General features: G+C 42.9%; 1 protein-coding gene across 8 annotated transcripts in view; it reads right to left on the bottom strand.

The window, feature by feature from the left end:
• rbms3 (RNA binding motif, single stranded interacting protein) overlaps positions 1-25,624 on the bottom strand; it is a 381,273-nt gene that overhangs the window by 214,631 nt on the left and 141,018 nt on the right. For 7 of the 8 annotated variants that reach the window (XM_050035272.1, XM_050035279.1, XM_050035274.1 and 4 more), the window contains one exon: positions 1,502-1,659. In XM_050035272.1, the coding sequence (XP_049891229.1) occupies positions 1,502-1,659 (158 nt within the window). The remainder of the gene's footprint in view (positions 1-1,501; positions 1,660-25,624) is intronic. The other variant, XM_050035277.1, reaches the window with a different exon arrangement.

Here is a 25,624-nt window from a genome sequence, read left to right as displayed (position 1 = left end):
GTGTGTCTGTGTCTGTGTGCATGTGTGTGTGTGTTTGTGTGAGAGACAAAGACACTGAGAGAAAAGAAAGCCCCTGTGACTGTGTGTTACAGCTTGATGAGGTCTTGGTCTGTGATTCCTGAGGGAGGTGGTCCAATCTAAGCTTTATTAGGCCTTATTGAGCTGTGTGCAGGCAGGTGTGTGTGTGTGTTTTCTCTATCAAGAACATTTGGCAGAGCTTTATGAGTACCTTTGTGTGTGTGCCCCTAAAAAAGCACTCGCTTGGTAGCCGTTTAATGGGGTGTGCAAGGTATTGTACATGGATCTTTTTTTATGCCTGTAATTTTCTTCTCAGAGGAGAACTTTTTAAGTTTGATCAGTTTGGCATTTAAGACCTTTCATATGTCATTTGTATCCACGCACCAATACCTGTCTACCAAGATGACAACTTTGGAGTCAAAGTTTGTGTCTCAAATCTACTTTAAAGGAACAGTTTACCCCTGAAATCAAACATGCTGATTTTTTTTCCACTGACATATAGTGTTATTTGTCAGTCTTGATTGTATTGCTGTGAGTTGCAGAGTGTTGGAGATATTGGCCGTAGAGATGTCCGCCTTCTCTTGAATAAACAGAACAAGCCACAAGCCGAATGCCATCTACTTCCATTATATTCAAGAGAAGGCAGACATCTCTGTGGCTGATATCTCAAGCATTCGGCAACTCACACCAAAAGAGTCAAGATTGATAACGAGCACTACAGGGAAGAGGAAAAATATGTATTTTTGATTTGGGGGCAAACTGTCCCTTTGAATATCTTACAATACGTCTCTTGAACTCTCTGAAATCTATGATCTTTTCTTCCAAAAGGAGAAAAAGTAGAGTAGTTTGGTCAAGTTAAGCAGGTGACTGATTACTCAACTACAGACAGAAAAGAATGAATCAGTTTGGGCTGGCGAGCTGACTTCAGCTGGTGGCCAGGTGGACCTGCTTTGATTGACATCTGACTTGGCTGTTAGCTTCATGGTTTGATGCCCATGAGCTACAGCTACTGTAAAACGCTGCAGACGCAAATTGGTTTTCCATCTTGCCTAAGTACAACATCCTCTACAAAAAATGTCTCTTGTGTCTCCAGTCCATCAGCTGTTTATTCAGGTAGTTACTGATATGTGATCCTGTCAGGGTAACCTCCCCATTTGACTTAGACTTTGGGCTGTGGGACAAGCACATAAAACTTTTCTCTCAATGTCTTTATACATCTTTATCATTTTAAACTTAAGATTTTGTTTCTATTAAAGGCTTTTTAAAGACGACAGTTGAAATTAGTGCCTCTATATATTCAGAATTGATTTGACGTCTCATCCATTATGATTATATTACCTTTCCAGCAGTAACATAATGAGCTGGAGAAATATATATCTATTGCTAAATACATACAGCCAGGAGAAGCACATCATGGTTAATTACATCCTGAAGTGGCACTGACAAGTGTGACAGTGGAACCTCTGTATTTAACTGTACTCACGGTTGGCAGAGTTTGATGAGGTCCTGGTCGGTGGTCCCAGGTGGCAGGCCTCGGATATACAGGTTGGTCTTACTGAGCTGCTCCGCCCCTCCCTGGCTGCAGCTGTTGGTGCTAGGGCTGGGAGGAGCCATGGGATGAGGGGGTGGAGCATAGGGCTGCTGGGAAAAGAGAAGTGAAGAGAGGAAAGATTTAACACAAAGAGCTAAACAAAGATTTAACTTATATGACGTGGGCTGATAAGTGAAAGAGTTGAACACGCTGAAAGGTGAGGTGTGAACAAAAATACAATATCTGAGACAACGGGAGAAAGTGTGAGAAGGAGTGGGAAAAATATATCTTTTGAAGAAACAGCAGGCACCACCAGTTCAGAGCATACATTTTAGGTGCGAGGCTGAGAGTAGATGAGAGTAGGGTCACTTAACTTGGACATACAATGTAGGATCTGAGCCCATTTTGGACCAAATTTTTGAGCCGGAAGACTCATTTTGGCGTCAGACTGGATTTCAGCCTTGTTGGGCATTTGCCGAAGGGTAGCAAGGACTGATCATAGCCCAGTCAACTGCTCCCGACCAACCATCTGATGTTCAGATGAACTTATGAAATTTTGGTCGGTCATCATCAGACTCTCGTGTTTGAGAGCCTCGATTGTACAGTGTAGCCGATACCCAGCTAGTTTGCTGATGCTGCTAACTTTTGTGTGAGTGTGTGAGAGCGACAGAACTTGAATTAACTCCTTTTGCAGAAATGGACTTTTAAGCTCTTTTTGGTATGTCCATCTCTACATTATTGTGAACCTGCCTCTGCTAGCAAACAATTTCTGGCTGGAGCTTTCAAACAAATCTTAATTGTCAATAGCCAGAACGGTTCGCAGGGACAGACGGGCTGTTTTATCGTCTATTTTACATGTACAGTGTGAGCACTCAGGTCGTGGCTTGACGATCAGATGGTAGACTGTGAGCACATAAATCGTGAGCTTTGGCTTTACATCACAGACGATTCACTCATACAGTGAGAGCTAGAATTAAAACCAACATTTCTATAACAGGCTTAAATGGCACAGTGTATGCCGAGCTTTAGAGGTCAACACAAGCAGATATTAAAAGTATACTACGCAGGATTTTCCTAAAAAAATGTGTGGATATATCTGTATCTATATACATAAGCAATTCATCCTAGTTATGACTTATGACCCACCATAAGTGTGTGGCTGTGTATGTTATATAGAGTCTCTGCTGTCTTCCGTCCACAGTTGAGGTTCTGGACTTTATGAAAAGGTAGCGACCACGTGCCAGACTATAAGCAGCACGCTTCCGAGAGGAAGCTACAAAAATACAGATACAGTGCCGAAGAAACACAAGTATAGCAAGACCAAATGCCAAGCAGAAAAAGCTGGGGTTGGCTTTAACTTTTGCTGGCTAACTGTTTACAAACAGTAGCTGGCAATTCCTGAATGGTATACCTTTAATAAGTTAAAGAACATCTAGCCTCTCAGCCATCTCAGCCTCGAATTATTAGAATACATTTCAGGGAAAATATTTCTTATATGGAGAAATAAAAAGGTCTGCACACTGACAGAAAAGTAAAGAAAAAAGCTCTTGAGATGAGATGCCTCATTCTGTATCTGCATATTCACTTTCACCTCACTTTTTGTACAGTATAAAATAATAAATTGCATCTGAATTCCTCTGTCAGTGTCTTTTTTCTAAACATGAGACTGGAGTCAAGAGTGCAAATATTTCTTCATTTTTCATTTTAAGTCAACATTTCACCAAGGAGACTCTCTGAAATTAGGGTTCATAAGGCTTCCAGCAGCTTACAACAGTTTTAAATGATGGCAACTTCCTGCTTACTATTCATACCCTCAAAACCAATTCCATTACACTGTAAAACAATTTACACCTCAGAGGGTGTGATATCTTGACGCAGTAATCCTCTCCAGCCTATTTCATAAACATCTCAATATGAACGTCTTTTTTCAGTATAATCTCTATCTTCTAAAATGTATTCAAAGTGAATTAGATATGTGATTTCCTCCCTTTCTTTTTCTCCCCCACTCTCTCTACTCCTCTGCTCTCCTTATGTGCCTGTTGTGCTGTTAGTGTAGATTTATGGTGTAGGAGTCAGGGCCCCCTGCTCACAGCCCATTTATATCTCTATTGCAGGGACACTGCACATAGTGACAGGAAGAGAGAAGCAGGGCCCTGTGGGCATGAGCGGAAAGAGAGGGAGACTAGAAGAGAGGGAGTGAGGAGGGAAGAGACGATGCACACTGCAATAAAGTAAGTGAGTGATGGATGAAACAGTAAGAAGAAAAAAAATGGTCAGGGAGAGATGGGGACATGACTAAATACCACCACCAGCTCCAGTTAACCATCTTAACCCCTCATCCTCCCCAGAGAGAACCTAAAGACCCCATACCATGCTGGAGAAACACACACAGTTAAACACACACACGCACACACACACACACCATTAGCCCTCCAATCCGCCCCACACGTTAGCAGCGGCTGCCGAAGCATGGCTGATTTGATGCGCTATTTTAAGCGTGTGTGCCATGCCAGCGTGTTGCCTCAACTCCTCAGACAAAGAGCCGGGGTCCCTGGAGCGTGAAGAGGGAGCCACGTCCATCAATGGACGGCCAATTACCACGCTGAGCTAAGTGGAACTGATGGGCAGCCACTCGCTGTGCCGGACGCACACATACTGTACACACGAGCACACACATGCCACGTGATGACACAGAAACACCTTTTTCACACGCAAGTAATGTACGGCGCAGCATCACCAGAGCTGTTTTAAGTCCTTTGGGGCAACTTCAGCTGAACTTTCAAATAACTCCAGACAAATCTCAAGTGCCAGACTGCAGGGCATGTCCACGGCACGTCACAAGTCTTCATGAGAAAAGTCAAAGCACACAGGTTTCTGAATGTTAAACATGAAAACTCCTTAATGTGTGAATATTTTGCTTTCTAAACTGTTCATAGTATTTTTTACAGAGCTGAGACTATTCAGCTCCTTTCTAGGCACAGGCGTAGTAATTAAAAATACATGCTGTGTGGCTATATAAGGCCTCTTGTTAGAGTATTCATTTTTATTGTTCTGGATTTAAGTTAAAGGAGTTCAAGGTGCAGTCAGCGATTCTAACCTAATACACTTTTTGTCAAATTCAGCGAGTACCTCCTCATGATCTGCTAGCTGTCCATTGCAGCTGAAAAGAAATCCAGTGTTCATGCACAGCTCTGTAAATGGGGAACAAACACAGGGGCTTGACCTAGGGCCGCATACTTAATTATCTTTTTTTTTAAGTTACCATTAAATGCAAATATTATCCTTTGCAATGTTGCCACTGAAATTGCGACTCATATTGCAATCCCAATATGTGTCAAAATAAAAACTCGGACCAAACTGCACAACACTATTCCAGCCAATCAGCAGTGGGGGGGCTTTTGTGCTTTTGAAATGCCATGGATGTACAAAGAGAAAGGCAGTGGGAGCGAGAGGGATGGTAAATCTGGCACATGACAGGAGGGGTGTTATTTGTTTGGGTGTTGAGTTCAAATATCCACAATCTTTCTGCAGAATCGCTGACTCGGCTTTTAAGTGCCGCCCTGTGGCTGCAGGGTTAAAGACCCAGACACACAAACATCAAAGAACTAGTGGTGATGAAGACTGGCTGTTGCGTCCCCTCACATCGCCTCTTTCTTGGCCAAAAAGTTGCACTTGAACATATCACAAAGACTATGGTCAACAGCCAACTAGCACGTACATTTTGTGTGTGAGAGGACAACATCATTGGTTCAAATCCGGTCAGCGTTTGCTGCGTCTCTCTCTCATTTCCTGTCCTAACCCCACTCTTTCTTTCTGATACAGAAAAGTTAAACACAAGAGTAAAATAGTTTTGTTGTCAAGTCTTGTCACACATAAGTCAAAACAAGCAGCTGTTAAGTTCAAGTCCAAAGTTGCCATTTTTGTGACTTGAGTCTAGTCTCAATGTCAGGTCTATTACTGTGATTGAAAAACACAGACACATGCACATACTCCACTCCTCCCTCTCCTCAAGCAAATTGCGCCTCACACTGTTTTGGTGGCCTTGGTTGCTCAGGCTAGAATGTTTAAAAAAAAAAAAAAAAAGCTGAACTAGTCTCCAGTCACTCACGTTTTCATGTAGTGGCAGTCGTATAGAGGAATCTTAATCTCTTGAGTGCTCCATGGGAGTTATTTTCTCCCACTCAAAGTCACAGGAATGTGCACAGCTGCAGTTCAAGCCTCGACTTTGAGGCTTTCACCTTACGCCCCCCCCCCACTTTGTGTTATTTCCCCCCAAAGTCCACTGTAGCTTCAATTATACACACAGTACTTAACATAGTGTGTGACACGTACAAATTCAGCAGCACAAACAGGAGACGCTACTGTCAGCGCTGAAGGTTAATTGAAAGCCTCTCTCTCTCTTTCTCGCCATCTTTCTTTGTTTTAGCCCTTCAGTAATACACACAGCCTCCTCCTCTTCCTCCTACTCCTCCTCCTCCCTCCCTGGGCTCCAGGCTTGGCTTGCATCCTGGGCTTTGGAATTCATGTGTCCCGCCCTATCGATTTGCTTTCATTTTTTAAGGTCAGAAGCTGAAATCTTACACAATGAGGCATGGGGGGTCAAAACCAGCCCATTACTTACAGTGTTGGGCGAGAAGACAGAGAGTTAGGTTATCCAAGGGGAGGGAGAAAAGGGCCGGAAGTGTCCCCCCTGGGATTAAGAAGGGAACCGGTGCCGACGATCTCAGAGGAATGGTGACTGTTGGGTGGATGGTGGGACGGGGTGAACGGGTTTAATGTCGGACTTATGGATTTAATGGTGTGTTTTTGTTTTTATCTCATTAACTGCAACATGTATAAAGGGAGTTTTGCTCTCGTACACTTGAGGAATGCAAAAGTCGTCCAACTTTTGGACAAGAGCTGCCAAAAGAACAGGCTCTTCAAACGCTAGTGTGTCTGCATGTGTAATGTATGTATGCACATGCGTTGGGGTCAGTTTGTGAACTTGCACAAGCGTGGGAGTGAAATCAGCGCGCACACACTGGCTGAAACTTCAACCCACAAGCACACACATGCTTTCCCACTGAAAACTGTTTGCTTCTCTTTTGTTTTAAATCGAATTCTCTCTTGGCTTCCTCCGGTCGCCCCACTGGAGGTTAATAGCCGAGCTTGTTTCTCTTTACGGATGGTTCCGTGACTGCTGTTTACCCTCAGCCTGTCAGCCTGTAAGATCTGGCTTCTCAAACATATAATAAATACAGACCTTATGTGTCAGAATGATGAGGATTGAATACGGCACTTGACAAAAGGGTATTTCAGCAAGAGAGGGGAGGGAATGAAAGATTGGGAAAGGGAGGGAGAGACAAAGAGTGAGAAAAAAAAGCGAGATGGAAAGAGTTAAAGTGAGGAAAAAAAAAAGAGTGTGTGGGAGAATCGCTGGTTATGACACTTCAAAAACCTCCAGGTGGTAAATGAGAAAAACCTCCATTCTCCCTCCTCCCTACCCAGCTGTGACATGCTGCTACAGAGGCTTACTGGGGATTTCAATTTGCCGCACTGTATTTTAGACGGGCAGAATGGTTTACACAGGCCCAATTTACCGAGCCAGCCGTGCAGGGGGGGTTCACAGCCTCCGTGACATGCCGGGGAATGTTTATGAGTGTATTAAGTGAGGATGATAAATCTAACGTACGCTACATAGGCTGAGGGCACACAGCGCTGCACTGTGTATATTCACACACCCACACAAAGACGACCACATTTTTTATACAGATCATAGCTAGCCCTCGCGGTCACTGAGAGTAATATGTAGGCCTCAACCTACTGTGTGTATTATTATTTACATGTTCATGTACTGTATATACAGCATCTTCACACTGTATGAAGTCTTGATGCATTATGTGTAAATACTATTGCAACCTTACTTATAATGGCCATGGTAGCTGTCCTATTAAAACCATGTATCTCCAAAATATTTAACTTTTCAACAGCCATGTTTTTAGCTTTGTTCCGATGCATTTTTTTCTTACATAATCCAGTGTTTTTTAATGGTTTATTTAGCTTTAGAAGTAGGACAGGATTTTAAACCCATTATTAAGGAACACTCACCACTTCAGTTTATCTTAAAACTAAAATTACCACCTCGCAGTTGCATGCCTCCGCCAACCAGCCAGGTCTGTCCAGACTCATACGTAGCCATGACAGTTGGCCATGCTTCAAAAATGGATGTTGCGGCAAAGAAGCTACGAATTCTAAAACATGGATGCTTCACACACAACTTCAACCCACAGCACAGAAGATCTATACAATCAGCACAGTTTCAAAATGGACACCCAAGATTATCATCACTAATTCAATATCTGACCAAATGTCTCTTCTTCTATTGCTGAGTAATGGCATTGAACAATGGCCAGAAAGATATTCTTTTTTGTTATGATGTCACAGTCAATTTGACCTTTGACCTTTTGGATAAAATGTCCTTACTTCATCATTTTAACCTATTTGACATTTGTGGGAAATTTGTTATGATTTGCATATGAATTCTTGCGTTATAGCCAAGTTATAGTTTTATGGGTCACAATGACCTTTGACCTTCGACCACCAAAATCAAATCAATTTATCCCTGAGTCAAAGTGGACGTTCGTGCCAAATTTGAAGAATTTCTCTCCAGGTGTTCACGAGAATGGGACAGGTGGACGGACGGACGGACAACCTGAAAACTTCGGATCGGATTCATCGGATGTGTTTATGACACTGCATCTCTGCAGAGAGAGCTTGAAAAGTTGGTTTTCCCTTTCTCCCAAGTAAATAACATCTTTAGATAAGGTGGTTCCTCACTTGTATAAAAAATGTGAAAACATACAATGTGAGTGCACAATGTTTGCCAAACACAGAGGAGGGCAGCCGTGGCACTAATTGGAATGAAAGCAGGGCTGTGGCTTCCCTGCCTCCCTGCACTCTGCAGGGCAGGGCTGCGACTAGAGGAGAGGCGGCTGTGCACCACTGTGGTAATTGGCCCTGATTTATAGGAGGTCAGCGCAGCCAGCGAGAGCTAGCTCAACACTGGCAATAGGCCAGACAAGGCCACGCTGTCGATATCAGTAAACCAACCCAACCCAGCCCAAACCCCCACGGCCAGGACGCCACTGCTTGAGATCAGCTGTCACCATGCGGGACGGTGCATGTATGTGTGAGAGCACAGTTGTGTGTGTGTGCATGCTTTTTTTCTTGTTGTGTGTGTTCCTGTGTTTGTGAGTCACTCGAGTCAGACACACACACAAGAAAACCTGCCACAAAAAATGACAAGCAGTCTCCTTAAATTGAAGAAAAAAGCCTCTCAGCTCATCCTCCATTAATTCATGCTGGCAAAGTCTCTGCAAAGACTCTTAAAGACAAGCATAGTCCCAGAGGCATCCCTTCCAAACTGCCAGAACTAACAGCTAGCTCTGCGGTCGGCCGCATTCACATCAGCCTCTAAGCACGGGAGGAACACAAATCCCCCATCCATCCTGGATAGCTGCATCCAAACCTTTAGCCCTTAAACATGTATGCCGAGAGAAGAGGGAGGGACGCTGAGAGACAGAGGGACGAAAGCTATTGCTTTTTCTCCTTTTGCCTCCTATTTTCATGCCTCGCACTGTCTCTCTTTGTCTGTGCCTGTTGAGGTAAACCCATAGCCAGAGGAGTGAATAGCAAAACATCCCCAAGTCACATGGGAATGCAACGCTGATGATTCTACGGGAAGACTGAGAGCTCTCTGTAAGCGGGGGCATGGAGACAGAACAGGAGAGAAGGGGGATAAAAGAAAGAAAAAGGGAGAAGAGATGCAGTTACAGGTATGAAAGAGTTGAAGCCAAGGCCTGAGAGAACAGCCAAACCAAGAAGGAGGAAAAAAGGAAATATAAAACAAAACAGCAAATGAGCAAAAGACAGATTAAAGTACAGGAGTCATTGTGACTGTCTGATTCTCTCTGGGCTTCCACTTGCCTGCGGGCCTTCTTCCTCAGTAAAAACAAAAAAGCCCTGGGATCTGGGACAGCAGTAAGCCAACACTGCTGTGGACAATGACGCAGGGGGGCTAATTTTAAACATGCTGATTGGTCCATCTCCAGTATCTCTCAAAGCAGAGGATGGGATGCTTTCTCTCTTCCTGTTTCTCTCTCGTGCCTTTCTCATTGCTCACTGCCTCATTCACCAACTTCCTTTTCTTATTTCCCCCCCCTCTCCCCCCCACAGGCTCACTTTCCCTCTTACGCTCTCTTTGGGGCAGATAAGAGCAGAACGCTGTCTTCCGTGTCAGGACCCATGTGTCTGGATACAGAGCCCCAGAGTTAAAATAGAGGCCATATCTTTCCCGGGGGGGAGAGATAGGATGCATACATATTATCTGACAGAGAGGACAAGAGCTATGGAGGTAAACAAGGCGCGCTTTATGTAGCGTCACTGTTTAAAACCACAGACTCATCTGTTTTAGCTGCGAGGGGGTGACATAATGGGAGAATAGTATTGGTTCTGAAATGCATCATTTTCCTGTAAGAAATCAATTGGAAGTCGTGCATTTATGTTAGAAAATCACTTAATGTGATTGTAAAAAAAACTATTACTACCTATTGTAAATGTGGCGTCCAAAGATAGCACGAGGATGGAAGTGGAATTACAGTGCTTTTTAGTCGTTTCATTTATTTACACTTCTTTGTAAGAATTTAATTGGTACTCTCATCCGGAGAAGTACTGTGGGATCAATAATTAGTCACGAATCACCACAGTTTAGAAGACTAAAAATAAATATGTGCAAGGAACAACAATGCAAGCGTATGACCTAGAAAAGAGCTTTTTTTTTGGCAATGCTTTTATCAGGGGAGAAGCATTATCAGGAGAAGGTGGAGGGTAAAGTGAGGAAGGTATCATACCATAATGCTGCCATGCTTTATGGTATTATTACAAATTGATATAAAGAGCTCTTAAACAAGCTGAAGGACTGGTGAAGTGTTTTCTATCCTTTCAGTTCCAAAAAGGGGCCAGAAAAGTATTTCCTAAAGGGTTCGTACAGTTATACGAAATCCAGCAGTAACAAACTGCCTCTTTTATTCAAACATTTCCAACATGTTACGTGGAGCTAGTAACTCTCGGTGAGGTCCTCCGTCACCTCAGAATCTTGTTTAGTTTCTGCAAAGTGAGCAGGACCTGGGACAAACACGCATTTCCTGCTAGAAGATACAACGCACATCGCAAATACAGTACAGGTTAGTCACCAGGCCCAAACAAAAATCTGCACATGCACACCGAAACTTCAATGTTTATAACACCCCTCGGCCAACCATAAACTTGGTTCTCTGCGGACATGAAAGGTCAACCGGTGTTTAGGTGACATAACCGGGGCTGAAGTGTGTTTGCGGAGAGCGATTATGATGGTTTGGCTGCGACTGAGGTGACCGCTGCAGAGGGATCAGTAAAAAAAAAAAAAAAGAGTGCAGAGAGCAAGCCGTGGGCAGAGCCAAAGTGAAACTCGATGGACATAAATATTTGGGCTGATTTGTCATCATTATGGCCAGCTGGGTCTGTTTGCAAGCTACGCCGGTGTGGGAGTGGAGACTGCAGGATGGATGGAGCAAGAAAGTGGGAGGACAGAGACACTCTTTTAAAGAACAAGCAGTAACCGAGAGATGGAAAGAGGATGATAGAGGGTGTGGGAAAAAAGAGGAGGAGAATGTTCTAAACTTTGGTCTCTGAGTGAACCTCAGCTGGCACCCACAGTCTCGGACTGATCCACTGATATATTGTGGCTGTGATCCATGGACAAATAATGGTTACAGATTGGTCCCCAGGTCACTCATTTACCCAAACCCTCAATTATAAGCTGACAGATGTGGCACATGAATTTTTTTTTTAATTAACTCATTAATCATGTAGTCTATAACATTTCTGCGAGGAGTGAAAAATTCACAAGGTGACGTTTTCTAATCAACAGTCAAAAACTGGAAGGTAATAATTTACGATGGTACAAAACAGGAAAATAGAAACAAATTTTCTTTAAATCAGGTCATCAATTTATCATTTCAGAAAAAAAACTAGTAAGAACTTGCTGGGGCAGCCATAAAGAATTTATTTTATTAGTTTTTCTGAAGAAAAATGACAACCACCATATGATGTCCGTGAATATATCAGTTCATACAGTTAGTTGCATACAGTTAATTTTTGCTTTCAACAGCCTGACCAGCATTAACTGGTAACTAACCAGTTAGTTTTAAAGGGGAAAAAAAGCAAAATGACATGAAATACAAGAGGCTTTTCTTTCAGTCTTGTGCTCCATCGATTCAGTGAGTTTTAGCATTGCATTTCAAGGCACTATCCATTTAAAAGGTGGTGAAATTTTATTGTTTTGTGGTGTAAATGTCTTGCTTTTACCCCATTTTCTGTTGGCTTTGCTGACAGCCCGCTAGCTGTGGTAACGTGAAAACATAACGCCCACTACTAGCCCTCTGGTCTCCACTGGTTAGCTACCCTTGGCTGCTCTGCACTGTGCACCACCAGTGGGTCAGATGGAAGCTAGCTAACAGCACCGCTCATTCGGCGATTACCACTGATAAAGCTGTCCCAGTTGCTGCAGAAACGTGATGGCCATCCTCCGGCACCGGTGAGTAAGCAGCTTCAATTTGAGCCTCAAAACTACTTTAGCATTGTTAACTATGTTAACACCACTAGCCTTACTGAGACTGCTAACGGTGCTGACGGAGCTTACAGTGATAACATGATTAACAATGGTAAATGAGGTGACCTAGAGGGAGACGGGAGGGTGGGCACAATGTTTCCACAGCAATGCTGTTGGGTTGGGACGGCTGTACTAGTGGTAATTGCTGAATGAGCATTGCCACTAGCTAGCTCCCACCAGACCTGGTTGGTGCCCCAGTGCAGCAAACTGAAAAGCAGCAAAAGTAACCTACAGCCCAACGTGCGTGACTGGTCAAAAATATTATTGGTGGTTATCCAATGAACAGTTAACCGTTGACATTTATGGAGTAAATGTATTCTGATCCATTATTCAACAGAGCCTTGTTCCGTTATTTTAATCCATTTCATGTTTTTGAACATTATGCTGCCTGGAAAGCCCTCCCTCACCAGCGCTCTGCACCCACAGGACCCTCAGTGTAGAGCTTCATCTCTCTGTAAAACAACACCAGATATTAGAAAGAGAGCAGCAGCCGCAGTGAGTGAAGACCCCCCCTCCTCTCACTCTCCGCCTCTAATTGGGCACATTCTTCAGGAGTCAGTTATGTTTTTCACAGGAAGTGTAAGCACAAACAGAGGACTGTGGTAGATGTGGAGAGAGCGAGGCTAGCTCTTTTTCAGCGTGACCTGTCTCTCACTGAGACAAATGTCTACCAATCCAGTCACGCACACGAGCTGGCATCCTGCCCTGAAATGTTCTCATAGGCTGCTTGAAGGAGTTAGAAAGTGGGAGAGAGACTGAATAACAAACACACAACTTTGAGTCTCTCCCTTGAATATACATCTTAAGTCTTGTCTCGAATATACCATATGCTATATGTTAGCTCTTGCTCCACTGGCCTTTGTGTGGCAGTCCAAGAAGACCAGCTTGTTGGTTGACTGCCGTTCCTAAATGACTGACTAGATAGCTGACCCGCTGACCAGTTGATGAGAGTTATTGCTGAAGTGTGGAGAATGCCAAGGGGAAAGACAGCGAGACAGGGGACAGATTGATAGAGAAGAAGCTTGAGCCATCCCAGAGTGCCATTTGTTACGCTGTTCTCCAGACAAACAAATTTACGTCTCCTCTTCCAGAAGGTCAACTGTGCTCAAATTCATAAATAAGGCTGTAATTGGTGGAGGAGCAGCATAGAGGCTCAAAGGTCCCCAACAGCCTAGTGCTTGAGTTACTGCCTGACACCGACTTCAGTGTGTGTTTGACTGCGTGCCCACAGCCATATGTCAAAAGTACTACGTAATGTTTGCATAACTGAGCGATGTTGTCATTGCTTTTACAAAAAGCAGACAGCAGGTATTTCTCAGTAAATGCAAGAATTCACTAAAACGAACAGCAGGCGTGACACAGTGTGTGTGTGTCTATACATGCTGTGCTTTGTGTATGGAAAGAAAAGGTTGAACACTGACAGAGTTTAGAGATTTGTTGGTGGCTGTGCTGTATTTTGTTTATTCTGTGTTAACAAGTTAGGATGTGGGAAACTACAATTTGTTTCCATGTACTCTAAACCTAAACTTGAATTTGAGACACAATGTGTTGGTCATTGACCCTTGTAAGACATCAACAGTATATAACATCTTTATACTTAAGCCACAAGCTGCAACAACAAATTCAAAGTACAGCCAAATCCTAAACACCTACCACAATTACCACATTAGAACATTCTTTAAATGAGACAAACAATGGATATTGAAATCCGTAGAATACAATTGAAAACTGGTATGACAAAAGAAATAGAAAAAAATGCATGGGCAGTAGAAAATAAGAAATTGTTATCAACAAGAGAAGTTCAAACAGGGGATAGGGAAGGCAGACAAGATCTTTACCGGTCCAAGACATATCCAAACTGGACATATCTTCATAACCTTGAAGAGAAAACAAATCACACAGGAAAGCGCCAACGTTTCAGACATCATCTAATGAAGACAAGGACAACAGAAACTATGGTCCTTCATCAGTTTCTGAGGTAGTAATTGTCTGTGTGGTGTTTGAGATTTGGCTGTCCTTTGATTGGTTGGCACAGTCTGTGGCTTCAAAATTAAGCTGCTGCTTTACATTGTGAATTCAATGCCAAACAAAGATCCATCACACACATCTGTAATAAAGTCAGTGCTGATCGTGTGTAGGAATTCAACCTATTCTTCCACATAATTTAATTATACTATGCATCTGCCAATGCCTTGCATATTATAATCATTATTCTGCACCTCTGTGGTGTGAACATACTGTATGTTAATGTCTGCGATGCCTGCGGAGAAAATCAGCTCCTATACACTTTTCTCTGACACTGCCTATAAATATACGTGTATGAGAACACACAAACAGTACAAAAAAAAGATAGTCTTAAAGGAGCTCTATACCATAATCAGAGTGTATCTGCGATTCAGAGGTTGTCTGCACATGGCTCTTAATATGGAGGTGGCTGAGCTAGTGGCTAGCAGTTAACGGTGCTAGCAGCAAGAACAGTTCTAATGTCGGCAACAGTGCTGACAGAGCTAACGGTGTTAACCGTGGGGGAATCAGAGGGTGGGCGCTACGCTTACGCGATTACCCCATCCTGATATCAGCAGTATCCACCATGTGAGTGCAGTGCTTATCACTAGCATATTAGCTAGCCTGTGGGATAACACACAGAACTCACATGCACTAACATGCACGCAGGTCAGCACTGCAATATGAACAAAGAGAGACGCTCGGATTGCAATAAACACAGAGGTGGCGTGACTTCATACTCTGCACCAGATGCCATTCTCCATTAAATCTTTACATTAGAGGGCAGCCAATATTGGCAGATTTATGGGCGCCAATAGGATGTTAAACAAGCTGTTGTTATCTGTGTTACTTTGAGCGGATAGTGGTCCAAGGCTGCGCAACCTCAACCAGTCATGCAGGGACATGCATCACCAACCGGAGCTGAAGAGGGTAGGGTTATGTTAAATGGAGCAAAAAAGAGCTTGATCGGTGGGTACAGCTCCAGAGAAAGCAGGTCCCTTCTGCTGCATGACCATGGTACTGTGTCTGAGTGCATTGTTCTTCTTTTTCACATGTATTTAGGTGAAGTTTTTGGCTGGATCCTGACCGTGGGACCAGCACTGTGGGGCTAGAGTGAAAGTCTCTAAGTCTTGAACTGAGTAAATGCTATCAAAATAAAAGTTCTCTAGTGTTTTGACCTAGTTTTGTTTTTTATGGTTTATGAATCATGGGAATTACCAAATACTCAAAAGTAACTGAAATACATATTTCAATTAAAAGTAGAAAAAATACTGACCATCTCTGATCACCGTTTTCCACCATTCATCAACCTCAACTTCACACAGCAAATAGTGGTGTGCTCCTATATTAATGCTCTGAGTATTGCATAGAGCTCCTTTCAGCAAACTGGCACAGACACACAAAATGGAGAAGCATTATGCCCAGTGATAGCATATATAAACGCAACCATCCAAGGATGAAAAGATAAAATCCACACAAATGCAGATATGTATAGAAATATGCACAGGAGAGAACACACATCCTGTTCTCTTTGAATATTCATTTGTCTTTCACATGCAAAGTAGTTGCACCGGGTCTGGAATGTCACTTTTGACCCCCAAGGAATATACTCACTGAAGCGTCTCTGACAATTGCCAGACTAAATACTGGCACTAAACACCAGCCGCTGTTGTAGCAAGGAGGCTTGAGACGCAGCTATAGCAAATCAGCTAGGGAATGGAAAAGGGTCGGATTGTAGTAGTTTATAGGGTTATTTTATGACATACATCTGAAAAACATATCTAGGGATTTCTCACAGGGATCCTAACCAACCGGGCTGTGTTCCTCCTTTACTGAAGCCAGGGAAATCAGGTGTAGAAGAAGTAGCAGGAGGAAGGTGGTGACACTGGTGTTTAAACACTTGGAAAACAGACAGACCACATTTGAAATACAGAATAATTCAATGTCTATTTGGCCCTTATTCTTTTTGATTATTGCTCAGGTGTTTCTATCTCTACAGACACAATTTAAATGAGGCACAAGGTATCCAGTTCTTTATATAACAAATGAAAAAATAAAACCATTGTGTGAAAAACAAAATGGCTTTGAAATGGTACATTATCCAGCAATTCTGTAATTGCGAGGCGAGCTGTAAATGAGAATTTGATGGATGTGAACTTCTGGATGTGTTAGAGAAAAGGTCGTGCAGCAGCAGGCAATCAAACCAACATGATTTTTTTTTTTTTTTTTTTGGGAATGAGGAGAGGGGGGCAGGATGAAAATATCATCTTGGATCTTCTGCATGTTTGACAATGAACTGTATCCAAATATTTGCACGACAAATGTTACCCTACGCACTAAGAAAGCAAAAAACAAAGCTACATCAACACCTGAAATCATGTACATCACAGCTCATACTGTAAGCTGTCCTATGTCACCACTGGTGTTTTCATTTTAAACTTTTTTCACTTTACATCTTGGCAAGGAGTGCCTGACTGCATCATAGTTTTCACGCCTGAAACACCCACCTTTGTGGCGCACCTTTCAAAGGCTCTAACCTCAGATTTGGCACAAAGCTCACTTCTGACAAATACATTCGTACCTGGAGGCATTTGTCATTAAGTCACTTTGTTGTGGTCCTGGACAAGATTTAATTTGTCACAACATTATTTGCTGCAGGTTTATACTTTGAACTGGGCTGGCCCATGGAGTGGGGGAGCCCACAGAGAGATTCAGCGAGTGATTCAAATTGCCGCAACGTCTTTTCCTATTACAAAGTCCGAGAGTGCATACTCTTGTTCTTGTTTAATTGTAATTTCTGCAATAACTTCACCTCTCCCTGTGTTTACTAACGTTAGAGTTAGCGCTTGTTGCTTCGGAAGCCGCCATTACTGGTCCACAAGCTGCAGCCTGCATTTTACATCATCAACTACAACGCAGTTCCTCATTATCTGCCTACATTGCCAACTACAGTCCAGATCCCTGATTGGCCCAGATTGGATTTTAATTTCTGGATAGAAGGGCGGGCGGTACAGAGAGGGAAACAGAATGTTGAGCTTACGTCTTCAGGATGGTCGTACCAGGCTAATATATGCCCTCAGAAAGGTAATCCAGTCTCCGTTGTGTTGTTCATTTTTGGGGGGTAAAACAGTCAGTAGCAATTACATGCTTATTCTACATAAGAATACATGTCCAGTGTCAAGTTTCCATTTGGTCAAGTGACGAGACCATGCCATATACTGTAGCTGGTTTAAGCACAAAATCTGTCAAGACTGACAAGCCGATGGGATTCCCTAAAAACTCAGTATTTCACCCAGGCAACAGTTCCTCACATCCTGAGTCACACAGAGTGTTGTGTGCCTGATGCACATTCTCCTCTTGCATTGGTTTGTCTCATCACTTTTTGGAAGCCATTTATTAACCTAAACTTTGCCTTGACCTGAGGATTAAACCTACAGGAGACCTTATGCCAAACTTAAACTTCAAACGCAGATGACGATTAGACCTCCCTGCAGATTTGAAAATGACTTTTACCCAACTGCTGATAAATTCTCAAATTGACCATCATGACGTTAAACTGGAAAATATGTACAACTGAACAGTGTTAAAAATATTCTGACATTAAGATGTACAAAATTATGTCCAACAACAAAAAACAACTCAGATGGGGGTCTGTCCTGAATGCTTTGAAACATCCATTGTTGCCTCGGTAATCAACGTCTAAATCAGTATTCAAATGTTTTTTGTTTTGTTCTTTCACCAGTAAACAGATGGAGGAAATCGAAAGGTAGCTAGTGTCAGACAAGAATGAGGCCAGTGTCCTCAGTGCAGTCATTGACCCCTGCTTCTAGCAGTTAAATCGGCTGCCCGATGAGGAAAAGAAACAGCTGAAACAAAGGGTGAACCTTCGTCCACGATGGCAACTTCAGTAAAGCGCTTGCATTGCATCTAATGATGCTGGCTGACCCGAGGCATTTGAGTTATTAATAATTTAGAGAAACAATAGGTGCAATAGTAGAACTTTCACCTTCTCCCCCCCCTTTCTATCACTCTGTCTCCACACACAAACACAGCGGCGTTAAGTCCCATCAAAGTCGGGTCACTTTCTGGTAGTTGATTAGAGTAAATGAATGTAATTGATTACTTTCTGCCCCCCACATTCCCATCACATCTAAGATTCAAATATCCACAGGTGATTATAACTGAAGCTTTGAGGCCCCAAAAATGGTATGGAACGGTCCTAGACACCAAATATACAAAGCAAAAATATATACGTAGCTCGCTGAAGTTTTTAGGGAATCCCGCAAGCTGATGAATAGTAACTAGCATGCATTAGGGCTCATTATAATAACATGCACTGGGGCCAGTCGTAACTACCTTACACTACTGAACAGATACCTCACTGCAAAAGTTGTTGTGTCCATACATTTAAAACGTCTTTGCTGCCGAACTGCCGTACTGTTGCCCATCTCACCCCCCCCCCGTCTTCCTCTGTCTAACCTTCCATAACTGAATCTATCCCCCTGCTAGTGCTCCATCCATCCTCTCTTCACCCTCTCCAATCCTTTCAGTCAGTTCTCATCTATCCCTAAATCCATCCCAATCCTCATCTGGCTGCTAGTCCTGCCTTTCTCTTTCCTGCCTGCCTCTGTCTTCTTTCTCTTCCGAGTCTCTCTCTCCTCCTTCTCTCCACCCCTCTCTCCTCCCTGTCTAACAGCCATCGGGGAGTTTTTACATAGTGTTGAGCAGAGTTTAGTAGGCCAAAGAAGACGCCGTGCCAGATTCTGCACAGTGTGTTAAGCAACTATCCCCCTTGAAGGAATATCAGCATTACTCAACACAAAACCCCCTGTATCCGCCTGCCTCCTCGGGTCTGAGCTCGCATACTGCAGGGCTGCCGTCAGCAGCAGACAGAGGAGCTATGCAGGGGATTGTTTTACTTAGGGTCAATGTGAGAACAATGCCGCATTGTAACATCCTTGGAATCGCTGCTTGATATTCTGCCTCTGTGCACCTGGATATTTGATACCAAGAGAGATATGTCAGGAGAAGTAAGGTTTTTCACATCAAAGGCAAAGCTCAAACATAAGCCCTCACACAAACTTTTTTTTCTTTTTTGATTTTCCAATCCGTTAATCTATTTCAGTTTTGATTTTCAACATAGGTGCTTTCAGTATTTCTCTTGGTTTGACATACTGGCATGACCGCTGAGTTAGGGACCCTTCAGAAGTGCCTCTCTGAGTGATTTAAAGGAAGAGAGTCAGCCTCTTCTGGGCAGACCATCGCGAGCCGTCAATCCCATGACTTACTGGAAACCAAAGGGGAATGATCTGTGCTTCCCAGCTCTCACAAGCAGAGTTCAATCAGTGCGGGTGTGGAGCTTTATCCAAAAGTGTCAAAATCGCGTGATAAATAAAGTGCGCACTGTCGGGCAGCCAGCTAGAGCCAGAGGTGCAAGAAACAAGACGGCGGGGAGAAAGAGAGAGAGAGAGGAAGCCTAGAGAAGTAGAAAAAAGAAGTAACAGAGAGAGAAAGATGGATAGGGATGCAGATGTCTGCCAAAGGAGAAGAGGTGCAGTTTGTGAGTTGTCCGGACCTTGATACTGTGATTTATTCATGAGATAAGTCACCATGGCTGTGGAACAGGTGAGTGTAATAGTGTAATGTTTCCCCCTTGCCTGACTGCTTGCCTCAGTGACTTTGGCCTGCTGTGTTCTCGTCAGGCTGCTGGAAGAGTTTAATGCATGCAACACTTGGACACGGTAAGGGATCACAGCCAGTATAGATAAACACAGGCCATCTGGGTTCAAGCAGGTTAGAACAAACTCAACAGTGAAGCTATCAGTCCTTTTATATCTTCAAAGGTAGCTGAAGTCATTCATTCTTTCCACTTAATAGTAACCTGACAGAGAAAAGTCAAGGTTTACAGCTCATTCAGACATGTTTCCTCACTTGTACATTCCTGTTGAAGCCCAGTAGGAACGAGTGTTTCTCTCAACAGCGTGCTGGTCTTTCCTTATGCACTGCATCTATTCATAAAGCTTCTCAGAGGTCTAATTTAGCATCACAGTGCAGGGCTGAAGACCATAAATTTCAAGAAAAGATGTGCAATTGTCCCAAATCAGCAATCCTGTTGCAAGCCACTTTATGAATCAAAGGCAGGGATTATGGTTCTTCCCTCTGACAATTGCTCAAGTGCTTTTATAAGGATCCCTTACTGAGATGCTCTCGCTCAAAACAGCTTTCTGAAAACAGAGTGGCCATAGCAATAAAGTTTTTTTTTTTTGCTTTTGCAAATTCAAGAGGCTATTTGGACATTCTTTTTTTTTTATTTCGTTTCTTTTCCTGATGTCACTCTTGTGTCTAATGCACCCACTTTTGCAAGCTATTGAAACATAGTTACTGGAACAGAGAGCTTATACTCTGGAATCCTCTCCCAGCTAATGAATCTGACAATTGGCTTTTATTTCATTTCAAATTTAAATCTTGCATGACGAAAATGATCCCAGTTCTTTTTTCAATTCACTACAAAAAGCCCTTAAAGCTCTCCTTCAAAGTAAAATACAATTGAGTTTCGACAGTCTTTTCAGCACTATGTTTTTCCAGCCCGACATTATATTTTTATAAGGCAGGGCAAATTGTAAGGAGACTTCAAAGATGAAAATCTGCGGTGGTCTGGCCTATTGTACTCACTAAAGGGTTTCTAAACTATTTATTTACCCTCCAATGGAGACTTTTCAAGAGATGATAGCAGTGGACTGTTATTGTTGTGGTGTGTGGCCCTCCATTCTCTGGCTGAATGTGCGGGGCCAGGCTCTGAGAGAACAGCACTCGCTCCATTGTACCACCGTGCAGATTACCACATGAACAGGAAGCTCCTTGGCCGCCAAAAGCAGACCACCTCTTCAATACCCAAGACAGCGGAGTCATTGTGGGGCTGAATATGAAGGGCTCTGCCCACAACCATGGATGGACTATTACCATCATAATGATCCTCACGCTGTTTTTTACAAAAAAATAATTTCAGAGACCCAGAGGAGGACAAGGAGGAGAGGCTTGCCACACACAGACAGTAGTCACCAGGCCAGGGTGGCATTCCTCCGTTTTTGCTTAAGAAAGAATGTGTTGGAAATGCATAATTAATTAGTTTCAGGCTGCTTCTCGTCCCACAAGAGACCCAACTCATCTTGCTACAATCTCATCAGCCCCAGCATATTTTAAGACTCATCTCGAGGCTCATCGATCTGTTAATCTGTTTCACCAAAGAACAACTACGGTGAACTAAAGGATACTAAAGGATACGTAGTTACACATTTGTTAACTGAAGACACAGACTGAGGCAATTACAGCAAACATTAAGAAACACAGACAAAACAAAAGGCCGTCAATAGACAGTTTAATGTTAAGTGAGTAGTGAAGGCTACAGCTGGGTGGCAGGTGTAAAAGGGACTAAAGATAATGAGGCTGAGTCACGATTTGGAAAGAAAACAACTCATGACAAGAAGGCAGCAGACAGCAGCTCGATCAGGCCCCTTCAGTTCAGGTCTGGTCTCAGTTCTGGTCAACTGTTTTTGAGAAAACCTAACAGCTACCCTGAGGACCTCGGATTATGGTTTGGTGGGCAGCACAGAATAACAAAAACACTACATGAATCCAATCAAAGAGACAGTAAGCAGCTCATGAAAACTCTGCAGCAGCTGTCTCTGACACTGAGAGGTCTAAATCTTTAGACTTCAGCACTTCTAAGTGAGTCTATTTTTGCTTCCCACAACTAAATTTAGAGAATACATTTAGCCAAAACTTTGATTACTGACAACAACTTTACTCGCCAGCAGACAGCACTCTTATTTAACCTTCTATCCTTCATTGGTGCTGTCATAAAATATTTCTACACTGAGTTTTTTGATTAATAATCATCAGTAATGTGGATATAATGACTAAGTGGGTAAAGACAAATAACAGAACAACCAAAACAATCTGGTAAGTTCAGAAACTTTACAGTAATGTAGCCTTTAAAACCAAGGAAAAGACAACACTTGTGATGTTACAATATCCAATATCCAAGATTATATTTAGTATCATATCACAGCATTGATAGAAAATAAATATTTTGCCCAGCTCTATAATTTTTGGACACTGCAGCTGGTTTGGTATCTTGGAGATACTATGGCTCTAATGTCCTGTCCACTTCTCCACTGCATCACATCCACATCTCATATAGCACAACATACAGGCCTCCTCTTGGGTGCAGTGTTGTAGTCAAGGGGACAAACCGACAAGAAGTCAAGATCAAGACCAGAGTGTATCGAGACCAAGACAAGACCTAGGTCCAATCCCATATCATATTTTCACCCCTACCTTAGCGAGCTTGCCAGTTAGTTACCAGGACATTTCTCACGCTAGAGATTTCTTTTGCTAGGCTTGTTGTAAAGAAAAGGACCATAATGCCTTGAAACAACATTAAATTAAGTTAATACTATGGTTGTCAAAAAATTTAAATCTATCTAATGAAGAAAATACATTTGTAGGTTTCTTTTGTTGCTTGTACAGTCGTCTTGCTGATGAGTTCTGAGACTTTGATGGGGTGAGACCAAGTCAAGACCAAGACAAGACCAGTGTGCGTTCAACTCTGCATGATAAAATGTGGAACATGCAACCCATAGACACTCTTCAAATTGATCTAAAAGATCAACATTTCCATAAAAACACAGATAAAAACAAAAGTATAGTCCTCTTCATTCACCTCTTTGAACGCCATACTGTTTTTATGTGTGTGTGTGTGTGTGTGTGTGTGTGTAAGTGTACCATGAAAAATGTCTGGATTAAGAAATCAGTAGGCATTGCAGTGGTGAGTTTTATGTTGGGGAAATTTTCTTTGTTTTCTATGAGCAAAAAACACATTTTTTTCGAAGGCAACTCCTTGATATCCCTGCAGCTGTGGTCTTGACCGATCTTGAAATAGAATCCTGAGTCCTCTTTGTCCGAGACTGAGACAAGACCGAGCAAAAATGCGTTCAAGTTTGAGACGAGACCAAGACCTTTATAAAGTGGTCTTGAAACCAAGACTGTTCTTGAGTACTACAACACTACTAGAGCGAACCAGGATGTCTCCCTCGCTATACATTTTTATCAGTATATCTCTTCATATATAAAATCAGTAACAAAAAAAATAAAAAAATACAATGGATACCACTCTTAATTGTATATACCTAATACTTTAAAATGTATAATTGTAATCATCTATAACCTATCTTTGCTCTGATTGGATAAATAGCTCTTCAATTATCACTTGTCAACATGATACTGAAAATCAACACTGCAAATCTGTTCCTATGATATTTTGACTGTTGCCTTATTGTCATCCTGCTGCCAAGAGAAGGCAGCGTCCAAAACAGCATCTCACATGCACGCAGCTTGTTGCATATTCTCCAAGACGGTGCAAATTGATGGTTTGTCAAACCCAGAGGGAGAAATTGAATGTTCAAGGGAGAAAAGAGAAGAGACAAGAGGAATGGAGAAAGAGGACAAATTGAAGGACAAAATTTCTGTGCAATTTCTGAATTCTAGCCTGAGCTCGGTATTGCGTGTCACTGTATGTGTTTTTCAGACAGGGAGGTGCACTGATAAACGAACAAAGCAGAGCTCTTGTGCGAGCATTAGAAGTATTTCGGCCTGGTGGTTTTTTAGAAACAAGGGAGCAACAGAGGTGGAAACACTGAATCTAATGCCAGCTAAAGGGCACTTGAGCTATTCCGGTGACAAACAGGACCATGCCTAATGTATATTACCAAACGGAGATTGAACCAGACATTTCAGTACAAGCAAGCGGGCAAGTAGGCAGTCAGGATCTCTATTTAAAGACATCTGAGAGACCAGCATTCTCTTCTCGCCTCGTTCCCTCCAGCAAAACAATAAATAGCTAAATCACAACACACTTAAAAGCCCCGCCGTGCCACAATATCCACATATATCCTTCGCTCTACAGTCCCACTCCTCTCTTAACTGCTCTAAATTATTTCAATTCTGCGAGATGAAAAAAAAAAAAAGTCGTTCACATAAAGTAATCAGTCTTCGCTCACTCTTTCTCCCTGCGACAGCCTTATTTGACAACTCTGCTACATTAAACAGCCCACTGGTGAAAAGAGAGAGGGGGGAAAAAATAAAAGGAATGCATCCAATTATTCATGCATAATGATAGCTCTGTTATCCAGTAAGGCAGGGGCTCCCACACAAAGCAGTTCCCCTTCCCCGTCTAATACATCTTAAGTACTGACAATCGCCAGGAGTCACATTTGACGGGCACCTAATTTTGCGGCGTTCCCGTAGCTCCTTGCGAGTTACGGCCCATTGCCGCCGTCTCAAAGACTTACACTATTTATGATGAGGTGATTGTCCCCAGGAACATTAACTTGGTGTTCCCCGAAAAAAGCAGGCACATTATCAGGGCCTTGGCCGGCGATAGCATGGGGTCATGTTTCAGGCACTGGGGCTGACTGAAGTCCCGAATCGAGAGTTAACAAGCAGGATCCCCCCCCTGCCGTATATGGCTGTAAAGACCTTCTATATAGACATGAGCTCAAGGTTCACAGCACCTCATTGCCTTAGCTATGACCAGGCAATAAATTCTAGAGCAGAAATGAATTGGTTGACCTTGAGGGTAGCCGGTGTTGCAAGTTGCAATCTGATACCGTACATTATCCTATCTGTCTCACCTGTTCTTCATCTTGTTTTCATGCATGCGTGTTGTTGAGTAAATGCTACACTTATCCAATTTGCGGATGAAAAAATAATCAAAATCAGCTAAAAAACAAACAAACACAGGTGCTCAGTGTTGTGGAGGTTGGTTGTACTTAAATTGTAACAGCGTTGGTGCAGTATACAGACAGCTTACACTCTAACAAACGCAGCTGTGGTGCTCAGGTGGCCTGGCCCTCTCTCTTGCCCTCCGTCACTGCTCCTAGTCGATGGGCTGCTCTTAATAATTCATGGGCTGTAAGAATCGGCATGCCCTAATTGGTGGGCAGGCTTAATACTCTCAGCACTGCTGGGACCAAAAACAAAAGCAGCTAGCATTTTTTTCCCTCCCAGGCACACCGAGAAAAAATTGACTTTCCTCTCTTTGGTTTCAAGTTAAAAGGCCCCTCCTGAAATCCAAGAAGCACCTTGAAGCACACCAGCTCAGGCATGCAGGAGCAAACAGTCGAATCAGGCTACCTTTTACATGCTTTTGAGAGTGAAGTGTGGCAGGATGTATTCACCCTTCAAACCAGCCCCACTCTCCTTCTGCTCCTTCTCAGAGCAGGATGAAGTGTCGCTGGGTGCCAGGGTAAAAAGGACACCTTAAGAGTTTGTTCGCGGTGACGATGATGCCACTGCATAATACATTGACGTCTGTTCGGCAGTCA

The sequence above is a fragment of the Epinephelus moara genome, chromosome 22 (genome assembly GCF_006386435.1).
Source record: "Epinephelus moara isolate mb chromosome 22, YSFRI_EMoa_1.0, whole genome shotgun sequence".
Taxonomy (NCBI): domain Eukaryota; kingdom Metazoa; phylum Chordata; class Actinopteri; order Perciformes; family Serranidae; genus Epinephelus; species Epinephelus moara.
The sequence above is the reverse complement of the archived record's forward strand: the minus strand, read 5'-3'. Positions and strand labels throughout refer to the sequence as shown.